Here is a 15,321-nt window from a genome sequence, read left to right on the forward strand (position 1 = left end):
TTTTCGAAAACAGAAATGTAGTGGAGATGGCATTTTTTGTGTGTTAAGAACATTGGGATAGCTGGGAATTGCTTTAAGCTAGGCAAAGCTTTAGATTTTATGAATTACTTTTATTAGTTTATGTTCATTTCAGAGTAACTTGTCCTGATCTGAGTTGCCATTAAAGATCTGCCTAGGACTTAGCAAACAACATGAATGAGAGAAGGAATAAATGAACAAAGCTAAATAATGGTGCAGGCTTGGGGAATAGAAGCAGAGTGTCATGTTATCTCAAGATGGGCAGACCCCTGTTCCCGTTTGAGGTCCTGGAAGGAGCTGCGTGAAGGGTGGGGTGTTGCTGACGGCTCTGCCTCCCCCCAGGTCGTGGCGTACCACTACTGCCAGGCCGACAACACCTACACGTGCCTGGTGCCCGAGTTTGTGCACAGCATTGCTGCCCTGCTCTGCCGGTCCCATCAGCTGGCCGCCTACCGAGACCTTCTGATCAGGGAGCCGCACCTGCAGAGCATGCTGAGCCTCCGATCCTGTGTGCAGGACCCCGTGGCAGCTTTCAAGAGGGGCGTGCTGGAACCGCTCACAAACCTGAGAAACGGTACCGAAAGCCCCCTGAAGCCCCCTTTTCACTACTGATCCAGAATGCCCAGGCAGTTCCCAGAAGGAAGGTGGTCAGCCTGAGCCGGGGTGGGTGGAAGGGAGATGGGGGCAGGGAGAGCACATGGGGGTCAGTGCAGATCTTGTCCCTTCCTCTCAAGTTCCCCCGAATGGTATAGTAAGTGAACCTCATCTAATAAGAAGTAATTCCATGATTGAACATTTCCAAAGTAGCTGATTTGTAACTGTAGGTTATTTAGATGCCCAAGAAGACCATTGCCTGCATGTTTTGCATGTTTGGATAGTGGGGGGGGGGGAGGGTATTTGGAGGCATTTGCCAGTGTATATTTTTTCAGGGGCCCATTCAGTTGAGTTGAAACCTAAAATCAGTTCTAGAGAACTCAGATTGATTGTTACCCCTGAATATCCTACAAGGTGGGGGCCTCTCATTTTCCCATCCTTTTTCCTGTTTGCCCCTCACCTTTGAGCTCGTTTATCTGCCAGAAGGTATTTAAAGATAGACAGGGTATCTGGACACACAGTCATGATGCCTCCTCAGTTCCCTGGGCAGAGAGCTGACGCAAAATCTAGTAGTAAGCTAGGTTTAGGCTTGTGGGAAAGAGCCCTGCTGCAGGAGTCTCTAAAGCTGGGCCCTCACCCCTGCCTGGCTGTGTGGCTTGGGCTGGGTGGCAGTGGCCCTCTGGGCTGTCTCTGGCATGTCACTTTGCCTTATCCGGAACCCAGTGAGCTCTGACAGGGGCCTGGTATGTTTCCTAGTTGGGTCTTGGTATGTGTCATCTTTGCTGTAGCTCACCACAGTGACAGTGGTTTATGAAGAGCCAACTGTATTATATACTTGACTGAAATTCTGCTAATGTGTGTAATGTAATATGTTTCTGAAAATGGTTTTGTGAGAACTGGCTTTCTTTTGGCTCAGTGCTCCAGTTTTCATTGTAAATGTAATAGAAAATGTGCTTCTGTGAAAGCCATTTCTTCTGCCATATGTAAACATTTTCCATTTTTCCTAACACTTTAAATTGTGCATTAAAATATGCTGGGTGGTGCCATCCTATGGAAATGTATACTTTCTTAATTTAAAAAAGTTATTTTATCCTTTAGAGCAGAAAATTCCTGAAGAAGAATACATCATTTTGGTAGATGGCTTAAACGAAGCTGAGTTTCATAAGCCTGATTATGGAGATACGCTTTCTTCGTTTATTACCAAAATTATTTCTAAATTTCCTGCCTGGCTGAAGTTGATTGTGACTGTAAGAGCAAATTTTCAGGTAACAAAAGAATTCTCAAGTCTCTTTCCAAGTCCCCACACCCCAGTTTTTACAGTGATTAACACTAATAACTGAAACTACTATAAACTATTTAGCTGGTCAATTGGAAACTATATTGTGATTTTGAAAAATTAGTCCCCATGGCCCCCAAATGGGCGAAACGCTAACCTTTTTCCCTTCAAAGTGTATTCATCAAGATGTCAGGTAGGTTTCCTGTCAGCATTGAACTGTACCTGCTCTTCTTAAATAGAAGTATCTCGTTTCGGTTTACCATAATCCAAGTTTCTGAACTGAAACCGGTTTGGGAGCTGTTTGAGGTATCTAGAGTTTAAAGCTACTCCTGTTGGTAGTTATTTGCATGGGTTTAGAGTGGGGTAAGGGAGGGATGAAAAAAAAGAGTGATTTTAAGCCCTATTCAGAGAAGAGGTCTATTTTTGTCATAAAACTTAGAAAAATGAGGTGACATTTGCAGCTTGGTGAAGGGTGATTTTTTCTTTCTCTTCTTTTCCTCCCTCCCTTCATTTGAACTCTGAAGTTATATCTTAGCCATTGACTCCTTCCCTCTACCGCTGTTCTTTTTTAATGGAAACAATAGACATAAGATATTGATTTTTACCCTTTTTTGATATTTGTTTCAGCATTTGATTTTTTCTTTCTCTCATTAAAAGTGGAATTAGACCTCAGTGGAACTTCATGCTTGTTTTTACGGGCATTTGATTCATGCATTTTTCGGTAGTTTTTTACACAGTAAGCAGAATTTAAAAATTTGTTGGGCCCAAGAACAGGAGTCCTAGGTTTTACTTAGGTGCTGTGAAATTTCAGAGGTTCAGTCACCTTCTATGTAAACGAGAAATAATTGTACCCCCACTACCTCCTATGGTTATTACTACACTAAGTAAGGACGTGTATTAAAATACTTTAGAAATGCTAGTGGGAAGTAAAAAAAAAAAAATGCAAAAATTTATTCCTGTGGTTTGACATCAGGATATGGTTATCTGGGGGTGCAGTTTGAGACTGGATGGGGTCACTAGGGACTTTGGGGAGCTGGTGCTGTCCTTCTGTCCTTCTGGCTAGTTTCACGGGTATATTTGACCTTGTGAAAAAAAATGATGCTGTATACTTTAAATTTGTGCACAATGTATACTCTGTATTTTCAATTCAAAAGTTTACTTCACTTTGTACTTCTAAAATGAAGGGTTTTTTGTTTTGTTTTGTCTTTTTCCCGTAAAGCAGCCATTAAGCATCACTGCTCTGGCAGGCTGTCGTGAGGACACAGCTTGGGGCAGTTTCAGTGTCCCTGGTCGGGTTACACAGCCCCAGCATGTGAGGCATCAGGAGGGGAGCCCCTTATCTGGGCATCTAGCGGTATTCTCAGATAACGGGGCAGGTTGTGACATCCTTGTTACAGAACCAGTTGGGACAGTGTAAGGATTTAGGGGTATTAGGTCACCTGCAGGGTCTGGCTGGCCCTTTCCTGGTTCCTGCCTGCTCCAGCTCAGGCCTCTTCCATCTGGCTCAGCTCTGACTCCTCAGACGAGGGCCTCTGGAAAGCTTTACTGATTCAGTCTCGCTTCAGGATTTCTTTCATGTAAGCTTTTTATCTTCAACTTATCCTATTACATGTTTTAATACAAAACGAGTCTCTGTAATCCGGGAAAATCCTCCTTGAAAGAAAACTCGTGAATCTGGTTTGAAATGCTGCTAAAAGAGAAAAGAAATCTGCGTGGTGCGACACTAGGTTTTTGTGTTTCTTTTTTCCACAGGAGATCATCAGTGCACTGCCATTCATCAAGCTTTCCTTAGATGACTTCCCGGACAACAAAGACATCCACAGCGACCTGCATGCTTACGTCCAGCACAGGGTCCACAGCAGCCCGGACATCCTCAGCAACATCTCTCTGAACGGCAAGGCCGACGCCGCCCTCATTGGGAAAGTCAGCAGCCACCTGGTGCTGCGCAGCCTCGGCTCCTACCTGTACCTCAAACTCACCTTGGACCTCTTCCAGAAGGGACACTTGGTCATTAAAAGTGCCAGCTATAAGGTCGTCCCCGTGTCTCTGTCTGAGCTGTATCTGCTGCAGTGCAACATGAAGTTCATCACCCAGTCCGCCTTCGAGAGAGCTCTTCCGATTTTAAACGTGGCCCTCGCGTCGCTCCACCCCATGACGGACGAGCAGATCTTTCAGGCCATTAACGCGGGCCACATACAAGGCGAGCAGGGGTGGGAGGACTTTCAGCAGAGGATGGATGCCCTCTCCTGCTTCCTCGTTAAAAGGCGAGACAAAACCCGCATGTTCTGCCACCCGTCCTTCAGGGAGTGGCTGGTGTGGCGAGCGGACGGTGAAAACACAGCCTTTCTGTGTGAGCCCAGGTACGGTCAGCCGCTGGCTGCCAGCAACCGCGGGGCTGGGGACGGGATTTCCAACGATGTGTTCGTGTTCTTTCACGGGAAGACAACACATAGCGAGCGATCCAGTCTTGCTTCTTGCTGCTTTGTTTTCTTATGTTTTCCCCTTTTGGGTGAAAAGAGGGGTGATGGGAAATTTTCTCTATTTCTATACGAAAGCTCTCCCCTTTCAATTGTTAGAATTTGAGGACTCCTCAGTACATTTGGATGAAAGAGAGGTTCAGCACTATCTAGGTAGTATTTCTTTGCTGTCCATTTTCTTCTAGACCTCCCCCCATCCCCCAATTTTTACAGGGGTCACACGGAGGAAAGTGTGATATCAGCTCCAGCTGTCCAGAATATCCAGATATTCTGTGATAGCAGCAGAATTTGCTAAAGCTGTTCACTGCTCAGCCTCCTCACCTGTGGGTCTGTGGATGCCTTAAGGATCTCCTTCATTCTTCCCTCCCTTATTATTCCTTGTTAAAATTCCGGGAGTAGAATTATAAAGTTAAAAAGTAAAAGTTTATCCATCTCCATTGATATCACCTGGCTTTTCGTATCACCTAGACTTGAGCCTTATTCGAGTTTTATAATATTTGCTACAGCTGTTATGTTTTTTCTGAAATATATTAAATCATAAATGTCATAACATTTTATCCTAAATAACTTATGCAACTCAAAAAGGGAGGGGCAGCATTTTCTGAAGCATAATACCATCACCACACCTAAACCAGTCATAATTTTTCAACCGTATCAAATATTTAGCTGCACTCAAATTTCTCCAATTCCTTCCTCTTTTTTTAGTATGTTCCAATAAAGACCCAAAGAAAGTCCATAAAATGCATGTTTTTGTTTCTCTGTTAATCTATAAGTTTTTTACTCCTCAAGTTCTCTTTGTTTTCCTTGCAATGTATTTGTTTAAAAAGGGCATTTGAGTAGTTTATCCTGTAGAGGAGTGTGGTGGTGGAGGGATTGCATGACGAATTACCTCCTCAGAGAGGTGAGAGGCTGTGCGCTTAGCTGAGAACGTTGGAGTTCTTTGGCTCGACCACTGAGGGCAGTGTGTCCTGCTCCTGAAGGGCCAGCTGTGGTACTTGGCTTGCTATGCCTTTGTAGTGGACGCAGTCGGTGTGGGTGCGAAGCTCAGCGGCCTAGTGGAGTGAGAATGGCTTTGCTGTGGCTGGGAGAGTGGCCCTGACTGGGCGCTGGTCTGGGCCAGGTTCAACCCTAGGACCAGCCCCTGGATAGGAACCAGGAAGGGCTTGGGGTCTGGAGCCTGAGAAGTGACAGAACATGGTTTCCATGGGAACGTGGGAGGTTCCCATCTGAGAGGCTGAATCCCAAGCTTCAGGTCAAGGAGATGGGCAGTTTCTGAGGGATCACAGGTTATGTGCTTTTGGGAGAGAGTCAGACCAGTATCAGACACTGGACAGGGACACTTGGTGGGCAGCATGGCCTGAGAAGTCAAGCTCTCCTTTGTTCTATAGGAACCAATCCCCTGGTCTCCATCTGCCTGGATTTCCTCACTTCTAACATGGTTTGTAATCCGTTTGAGAAACAGGCATATATCTAGGTAAATTCAATTTAAATGATGCATTTTTTAATCATCCAGGTTAGCAACTACTAGAAAACAAATTTAGGAGATACCATCATCATTATTATTAGTAGTAGTAGTAGCAGCAGTAGTAGTAGTATTTAATAATGGTTATGCCTCCCGCTACAGCAACTGCTTTTTTTCCAACAAAATAGCCACTCAGGTTTGTGAGGTTGATACAAAACAAAATCATTCACATCATGCAGAGGTGAAAGCTGTGGGAATAAGACCACTTGGTATCTTTTCCAAACCAGTTGGTTCAGACAAAGGCATAGAATCCAAGCAGACAGAATGAGTCCTACGAAGAGGCTAAAATGGGTGGGGATGGCTCCTACAAGACGGGGTTAGCAGGGGAGTAATTGATGGTGTCATTTGAATGTCCAACATGTGCCCAGCTGTAGCAAGAGCCCAGTCATATGTCTTCACTTTCATCCCCCCACAAATTGTGTGTTCTCTCTAGGACCAGAGCTCTTATGGTCATTAACTGTCGTTAAATGTGGCCTGGTTTTCTTGCCCTCCTATTGTAAGTCCTTGTCATTTGATGGTGACTCTTTTAAGGACAGGCCTGAATGTGCCAGGTGCAGAGATGGTTCTGCTCTGCCCATATATCCATCCATACAACCATCCATCCATCCATCTATCCATCTGTACATCCATCCATCCATCCAAGAAATATGTATTTGGTTATTTCCCAGGTGTTGGGCACTTTGCTAGACTTTGTGACTACAGCTGTGACTAAGGTAGTCAGAACCCTTAGTCTCACGGAGTTCACACTTTTGTGATGGATGTAAAGCAGTAAATAAGATGTTGAGGGGGTGATGGGTGCTCCGAAGAAAACGGGGTGATGAGATTGCACACGAGTGGTTCCAAAGATACATGCCCACCCTGACTGAGGGCCTCTCTGTGGGTTGCTCTGCAGGGACTGGGGAATCCAGAGAAAGCCCTTCGAATGATTTGAGGAATAAACAGCCTATGTCATCTTCTGTAGAGAGGCAGCTTTTCACCTGTTATGTAGGGTGATGCTGAAGCTCCAGGAAGATGGTTTGGGGATCATGAGGCAATGTGCACACCGTGGGCCTGTGGCATAGTGGAGTGGGACCTTTTTTTTTCCCCCTTAAATTAATTTTACTTACATGCACTCCATATCCACTAAACATGCACCCTCCTCCTCTCATCCCCTGGTAACTTCTAATCTATGTTCTGTCTCTGCAAATTGGCTATTTATAGACATTTCTTATACTTGTCCTTCTGTGTTTTGCTTATTTCATTGAGCATAATGTTTTCAAGGGTCTCCCATGTTGCAGCATGTCTTAAAACTTCATTCTTTCTTATGGTTGAGTAATATTTTATTGTGTTTATTTGCCACATTTTGTTCATCCATTCATCTATTGGTGGACGCTTGGGTGGTTTCCACCTTTTGGCTGCTGTGAATAATGCTGCCATGGACGTTGGGTACGAGCTACTGTCTGAATACCTGCTTTCTCTTTCTTTGGGTGTATACCTAGACGTGGAATCTCTGGGTCATATGGTAATTCTATATTTAATGGGAACAGGACCTTTTGTTAAACACCTTTGTGTTTCTTGTCGTAGAAATGGGCATGCTCTCCTGGCATTCATGTTTTCCCGACAAGAGGGCAAGCTGAACCGCCAGCAGACTATGGAGCTCGGCCACCACATCCTCAAGGCACACATTTTCAAGGTGAGTTGTGCATCAGGAGAGGAGGGGGTGGTATTGTGGTCATTTGCATATTTTTGATGGTTTCAACCATCCCAGAGGCCCCCCATGTGCCCCCGCCTTCCCTCCTCCCTTGAAGTAACCTCTGTTCTCTTTTATCATCATCACATCCTCACATTTTATAGTTTGAGTCTCGTGTATATCTAAATGCTATGGGTAATTACTTTTTTCCCTTTTGAAGTTTCCTTTAGTTTATAAAGTTTCCATTTCATTCCTCTTTGTTCCTTAATTTATTGAAGAACCTGCACGATTTGACCTACATAGTGTCTTACTGCCTAAATGTTCTGGTTGTGTCCTTATTTCTTGCGTGTGGTTTAACCTGCTCCTCTTTCCTCCGAATTCCCTGTAACTTGGTAGCTGGATCTGGAGACTTTATACAGTTCAGATTTGATATTTTTAGGGTGTGGGGAATGATGAGGGGAGGGAGGCAATATTATAAATGGTAAGAGTTTCTTTTGTTAGGAGGTACATAATTTCTGCTTGCCTCTCATTTTGTGATGCCATCAGCCATTAAGTCTCCTAGAATATTCATTCATTAGAGGTAACAAAATGGTGCTGTTCTATTACTTATTCTCCCTTTAATTTTCTGGAATATTTCTGTAAAGAGAAACTTTCTCTGCCCTCTCTTTCTCCTGAGCTCTAGTTCGTGTGGAATGGCTGGCCAGTTCCTTGACCCTTGATTTTGGGTAGGGCTCTGAAGGCTTCCGGGTCTAGCCCTTCTTTGTGCGAGCCATAGCTTTCACTTGCTCGCGGGGATGTCTCCACACTCTGGGACATATGTTACCTGCTTTCAGACTGATGCTGTAGTTGGGAAAGGAGACACCGAGCCAGACATACTTCTTATCATTTCCAGGGCCTCAGTAAGAAGACAGGAATCTCTTCAAGCCATCTCCAAGCCCTGTGGATCGGTTACAGCACTGAGGGGCTGTCTGCCGCCCTCGCCTCTCTCAGGAATCTCTACACTCCCAATGTGAAGGTCAGCAACCCCCCGAATGGAGAGCCTGAGCCCCCTGCCCAGCCTCTGCTCTCTTCTCCTCCCATAATTCTGCTCTGGGTAGAGGCAGGAAGAGCTAGAGGAGCTTCTGACAGTGCTTTCTCCCTGATATAAGTCACACAGTCTTGAATGCTCTGATTATTACAGGATCTTTTCTGGAAGTTTAGCTTTTGTGCTCAGGCAGGAAGATGTGGGTGTTCAGGGGCTGCTCTGTGAGCACGTGGTGACTGTGTCAGAGCAAAGGTGATAAGGAAGCAGTCCACAAAGGAAACCAAAAGTTGGAGAAAGATTTCCATAGTCGTTGATTTTTAAAGTGTCCTGGGTTACTAATCTGAACTCTCTCTTTATGGTTAAAATAAAATTAAACATTGAGGAATGACACAAAGGGACTGGGCACACGGAGGAAAACATTCCTGAAGCCCTTCAGTGTATGCTTATGTTTAGGGCTGGAAAGCACCTCAGGGTCTGCCTATAGTGGCCCCTCAGCACTCATCGGTGGCTGTCACGTCACATATTCTGCTGAGCTTGTCCAGGTAGACTGTCCTCCCCCATTTAATGCAGTGCATGAATCTGAAGCACAGAAAGGCCAAGTGTGGATAGGGCCACCCAGAAGGTCTGTGGTGCTCGGGCCTGCTAAAGTCCAGGACTCTTGGCCTCGGGCCCTGAAGATGTGGCTGCCTACAGAAACTCTGAGGCTGTTCCCCCGTGAGCCAGGCCGTCCCCCTTAAATCACATCTGTGAAAATGCTCATCCTGTCCCCTCTCTGAGTAGCATGAGGGAGGCCCCACGTGGCCATCCAGTGAAGGACCAGGCCCAGCCCTGGCTCACACTCCAGGAGCCTGTTCATCAGGCCCATGTGGAGAGAAGGCTGTGTGCCCCCGCGGTAACACTGTGGAGGGCCCTGGGGAACTTCTGCGCCTTCCCTCCTGCTGTCTGCCACACCCGTCCATCTGTCTGGATATCGGGGTCCTACAGAGCTCTTCTCCTGGGCTGGGTAGACGTGTGCTCTGCCTGCATCTCTGCATTGGAGGTGAGAGGGTGTGAGAAGTGGACTGCGGAGCTGGGCAACAGGAAGGGCCTGGCAGTGCCCCGAGCCTGGGGGCGGCTTGCCCAGAGCCCTGCATCCAGAGCAAGGCCTTTGTGTGCAAAAGAGAAATGGCAAGATCTGTTTTCACTTCTTCCGTGAATTATGGGCACAGAAGTTATTCTTTTCTTTTAATATGGAGAAAAGTAAATGGATAATGCCATCCTCTGTTGAATATGACTTTAAGACAGTAAATTAAAAGGTACAGCATAATAAAGTAATGAGTCTGATCCTTCTGGGATTATAAACTTTCTTCTTTAACATACTTGCAGTCTTTTAAGAGTTACTCATCTTTACTTGGGTAGAACTCCAGTGTCACCTACATTTACCCCATCCCTCAAATTAGATAACTTGGTTATAGAATCTTATGGCTTTCCATTTTCCTTCTGTTTCTTTTATCTTTCAAGAAAAAAACAGGTTTTCACAGAATCTTGCACAAATTACAGTAATTTAAAATTATGCATCTAATTAAAGAATTTTTTTTAGAGAGTATTAAATGTTGTCATACAGGAATGAATGTCGTTCTGAACAATAATTGCAGTTTGTCATTTTGGTAAATTAAAGTGACTTAACTTAGGAATGATTACTTGGTAGAAGGCTTTTAATTTTAGTGGCACGCCAGGGATTTCTAACAATTTAGCCTCCCTTTACCAGGCCAGGGTCATGCCGGCCAAGGCTCTGGCTGACCCACTGGGGTCCTTGCCGCCAGTGCCGCCAGGCACCCAGCCAGCTGGTTGTTTTGTTCACTCCGTCTCATGGGACCAGCTGACAGCTACAGGCTTCCCAAGGCATGGACTCGGGGGAATTCAGGTCGTGAGCTGGCTCTCGGGGTGAAGGCAGTGAGGGGAGGAGAATGGAAATTAGACTTGGATTTTGGCCTAACTTCCTGTGCTGGGGGATCCAGTCAAGTTCTGAATCACAACTAGGTCATACACATTTTAGGACAGCTGTGCTTAAGTGAACCTCCAATACGCCTAGGGAGAAAACCTCGAGAGTCCTTTCTCTTTAAGACCGTGCTGGCTGGTGCCCCTTCTGTTCCTCATGGTCCATTCCTCTGCGCTCTCCCTCTTTGTCTCCTTGCATTCATTAAGTCCAGAGGCTTGTAGATAATACTGCCATTTTCAAGTGTTATCAAAGGAGGGCTTCTGAGTGATGGCTGTTAAATTTCCATGTAGTTGGAAATAAATTTATAGGATGAATCACTCTTCCTTGAACACAGGGCAAGCTTAATCACAGCTGCTGCTTCTGCCCTGGATGGCCTGTGGCAGTAATTAGCTTTGTGCCCAGACCTAATCTTTTCCTTGCCCGCTCTGAGCCTCAGTGTTCTCACGTGTAAAATGGAGATGATATACAAGCCCGTCTCATAGAGTGATCGGAAACTCAGTGAGATGATGTGTGCCGAGTACTTGGAAAAAGGCTCAGCACGTATTACGTGTTGAGGACGTGTTAGGTGCCCTCATCAGTGCTTCTGAGCCCTGGAAGCTGAGTGCTGCAGCACCTGGGGCCTCTCGAATGTGCCTGTTTGTGGTAGTTGGGAAGAGCTGCTGTCATGCGTGTATGTGTGTGTGTGAGGTCTCTGTGCTGCTCGGTGCTTGTGAACAGCACCGGGTAGGCGTGCAGGTAAGGCGGTCAGGAGGCTGGATTTGCGGGCAGCCTCGGGCTGAGCTCTCACCATGACTTCCAGGGGTCCAGGAGTCTTCTGAAGACTCCGTTAAAGGGTGATTATAGAAATAGCAGTTAATGGGGCTGGGCTTACTGATTTATATCTGTGCACTCTCATTTCTAATCTTCACAACAACCCAGGGAAGTGGGACTGTTTCATCTCCATTTTTCAGATGAGAAAACCAAGGCTTAGGGCAGTTCAGGAGCATATACCCCAAATCACACAGCGGGAGGACATCTGGCCCCAGAAGGGCCTTGTGCCACAGGTGCATTTATCACCTGATGTTTACAGTGCTGGTTGCCAACCAGAACCACCCAGGGGGCCCTGGGAGCCCAAGCCCCACCCTCAATTAAGTCAGTGTCTCCAAGGCAGGGGCAGGCACTGGAAACTTTCACAGCCCCCCAGGTGTTTTCAGGGTACAGCAGTGCTACGTGGGTTGGGGAAGAGTCACAAACTGATGGTGCAGTAAGTGGGTAACATCATCCCAGTGTTGCACCCACAAAGGAAATGTTTTTCCTGAGAAGCAGATGAAGTGTGAATTGATGACACATATTTTTAAAAGGCCTGCAGCTAAGCATTTATGTTCCAGCTGAAGTCCTGTATAAAGCAAGACTGTACTGAAAATACATTTTCTGTCCTAGTTACCAAAGAATGCCTGGATGGGGTCAGGTATTACCATTTTCTTAGGAGGTAACTGGAGCCCAAAGAGGTTGAATAATTTTCTGGAAATTACGTAGCAAGCTAGTTAAAAGGCTGCTTGAGAACACAGACTTCTTAATCTACCTTTTGTTCTTAGTCTCAAGAGGAGATGGAATTGATGGGGAAGGGGAGAGTGAGTGAATGTCAGAATCATCCAGGGAATTCAGAAACCATTCCTGTCTGTCTCCTTGTGTCCAGAGTCTGATGTGCCCCTTAGCTTTATATGTATTTTGGAAAAGCTCCCAGAGTTCTCATATGCTCCCCTGGCTAAGAACCAATTTCCTAAGCCTCGAAAAATTCCCAAGTATTGCACCAACATAATCCTGTTATTTCTATATTGATAAAGTAGGCGTGGGGGGGGGAGGTCTACTTTTTTTAGCATTTATGATTTTAAAATATTTTTGAATTATATTTGAGCCTGGTGGTATTATAAAGAGCAAACCCACATAGATTTCTGAAGCGGGCTTGGTGGGAATTAAATACCAGTGTTGGGACAGGAGCACATTTTTTGATTTCTGTCAGTGTTGTCTGCCTTTCTGTCCATAACCACTGACTGACCGCAGGAGGCAGGAGGCCGGGTTGGTTGCTGAGCTGGGTCAGCTCAAAGAATGGGCCCCTCTGATGGGTGCAGACAGTGGGGTGGCTGGCAGACTGGTCTTGGCAGGGCCTCCCCAGCTCTTGTGGATGATCTGTCCTTCCTTAAGTGTAAGTGGCAGCCCTGACCGTGTAAAGGATTTGACCCTGGGGCCATCCCTTTCCATGCTAGGGCTCTGCCTGCCTCTCCTCTCTGTGAACCTGCGTCTTAGACCCAGTGCCTGGGTGGAGGATGACTGGGGCTTGTGCGTGTGGGCAGTGGGGAGTGTTTTCTATGGGGTGGGGGGCGTCTCTTTGGTGACGCATTGGAGCAGAGACCTACAGGACGCAGTCCTTCGGGATCTGTGTCTTGTGAGCATTCAGGCAGAGGGAAGTGTAAGGGGAACGGCCTCGAGACCGAGGCTGCTTGACCTACTGCAGGGCAGACAGCAGGGCCCCTGTGGACACGGAGGGAAGGGAGCTGGGGACCGTGTCACCCGTGGTTGAAGCCTCAGCAGCAGCTGTGGCATCTTTAGATTTTACCCTTTTGGTTCTGACCCATCCATATTCTGAGTTGTGTTTCACTACCTAGTGCTATTAATTTCCCATGTCTACCAGTCTATAAATATTCTGTCAACTAGTCTTATGGATGCGTGTCATTGAGGTCCCCTGAATTTTATAGTCCTTGTTTTCTTTCTGTAACTTGGAATTATTCCTGGTGTTTCTAGTCAAGTCAGTGATACCATCTGTGGGGTGCTGGCACTGAGTGAGCAGCTCGAAAGGCCCCCAGGATTTTGCAGTGGGTGCTTGATGGCTGTTCAGGACTACTTAAGGAAATGGTTTAAAGAAAGCAGTGGGCTTCTTGGCGAGTGTTAAAGGAGTGTCCATTTTTTTTTTTTTTTTTTTTTTAACAGTCTGGAAATTTGAAGGTGTTACTCATATACCTAGAATTTTTATAAGGCATTCAGTGATTTTATTTGAAAATCAATAGATTAAAAGCTTTCCCTGATATCTGGGACTGAGGGATTTAATGGGTGATGGATATGGTAATAGCAGAAAAAGCAGATTATTTTCTAAGAGTGTGGTACTGCTAACAATCCAAGGGGCATGTGGTTGTTTGTTTTCACGTGTTCTGCTTTTTATTTGAGGATCACTTATAAAGAAAAGAGAGTACTGTTTGTATTAATTTTTGGCTTTATTATCTTACTGTTAATTGTTTAATCCTGTGATTATTATTTCATTGCCAGAAAACTAAATTTTCTGGTTTTAGTTAGCATAAAGAGTGGTTTTCCAAGTAGCATCAGTATTGCCTGGGAACTTGTTAAAAATTCACATTCTCGGGCCCCACTGAGACTTAGTAAATCAAAAATTCAGGGGATGGGGCCCAGCAATCTGTGTTTTAACAGCCCCCAGGTGACTCTGATGCATGCTTAAGTTTGGGAACCACTGGATTTAAGTGATGATTAAAAACAAATTGAGGATACCACCCTACCCCAGAAATATTGTTGAGACTGATGTATACCTGAGAAAATAAAATCCTCTTATTGGGGACATCCAACAGGTGAGCCGGCTCCTGATTTTGGGGGGTGCCAATGTCAACTACAAGACAGAAGTGTTAAACAACGCCCCGATCCTGTGCGTCCAGTCTCACCTCGGCCATGAGGAAGTCGTCACTGTGCTCCTGGAGTTTGGTGCCTGCCTGGACGGCGTGTCGGAGAATGGCATGACTGCCCTTTGCTACGCGGCGGCTGCCGGCCACATGAGGCTGGTGTGTCTGCTGGCCAAGAAGGGGGCCAGGGTAAGTAGCAGGTGAGGGCGGGGGGTGTTGTCCTATCATTGTTAGAGCGTTAGGCTGCTCCAGTATTCCTTTTGTTTCTACTTTTTCCAAACCGCAGAGTGAACGAAAAGGGCGAAGCTGCGGGTGTCGCCCAGTTGGGCTGTTGCTGGGGTGGGCAGCCTGGAAGAGGCTGTGCTGTGCTCATGGCTGATACCATGCCTCACGGTGTACGTTGGAGGCAGAATGCCGGGGCAGTCCTGGCTGGCCGCCGCACCGGGAGGACGAGGCTTTGAAAAGCCTGCCAGTGTTGACCTAGAACTTACTGTCAAACTTAACACAGCACCCCAATTGGTTGAGAAAGTTTTTGGTGTTTGATTTTTTTTCCCTATCCTTTTCTTACCCCATTTCAGTTCATGTCTTTAAAAACACCAAATTGTGTTCATTGGGTCTGTGAAGCCATGTGCCAAGCACATGGGGCGGGAGCCAGACTTCCTGGGTGGAGCCTTCTATTCTCTACTCACCTGAACTTGGCCTCAGGCTTCTTATCTGTAAAATGGGCATATCAGCAGTATCTACCACAGGGCTGTGTATGAGCATTGCATAAGTCAATATGTTAAGATTAACTGACCATATATTAAGTTACTCTAGAGATATCAGGGTTAATGGACTAAATGAAAACAATGTCTAGCTCACCGTATGCTCTATGTAAGTGTTTTTAGAAACACTAGTAAGATCCTGTAAAAACAGTGGTGTGTCATACGAAAATCCTGCCATCGTATGGACTTTTTTAGGTTTAAAATAAGCATTTCATTGGGGGTGGGGGGAGTGCATTTTGACTAACAATAGAAATAAATTAGTAATATTTGCCTTTTTTATTTCATTAGAATAAAGTTCAACAGAAATACATTAGGCTTATAGAAACTGTGGGAGCCTTTT

At 45.8% G+C, this 15,321-nt stretch overlaps 1 protein-coding gene across 12 annotated transcripts in view; it reads left to right on the forward strand.

The window, feature by feature from the left end:
• Nucleotides 1–15,321, forward strand: part of TANC1 (tetratricopeptide repeat, ankyrin repeat and coiled-coil containing 1) — a 250,240-nt gene that overhangs the window by 203,240 nt on the left and 31,679 nt on the right. For all 12 annotated transcript variants that reach the window (XM_037848509.1, XM_037848510.1, XM_037848511.1 and 9 more), the window contains 6 exons: nucleotides 361–592; nucleotides 1,711–1,877; nucleotides 3,641–4,248; nucleotides 7,451–7,559; nucleotides 8,449–8,571; nucleotides 14,170–14,406. In XM_037848509.1, the coding sequence (XP_037704437.1) occupies nucleotides 361–592; nucleotides 1,711–1,877; nucleotides 3,641–4,248; nucleotides 7,451–7,559; nucleotides 8,449–8,571; nucleotides 14,170–14,406 (1,476 nt within the window). The remainder of the gene's footprint in view (nucleotides 1–360; nucleotides 593–1,710; nucleotides 1,878–3,640; nucleotides 4,249–7,450; nucleotides 7,560–8,448; nucleotides 8,572–14,169; nucleotides 14,407–15,321) is intronic.

This window comes from Choloepus didactylus, chromosome 9 (assembly GCF_015220235.1).
Source record: "Choloepus didactylus isolate mChoDid1 chromosome 9, mChoDid1.pri, whole genome shotgun sequence".
Lineage (NCBI taxonomy): Eukaryota > Metazoa > Chordata > Mammalia > Pilosa > Megalonychidae > Choloepus > Choloepus didactylus.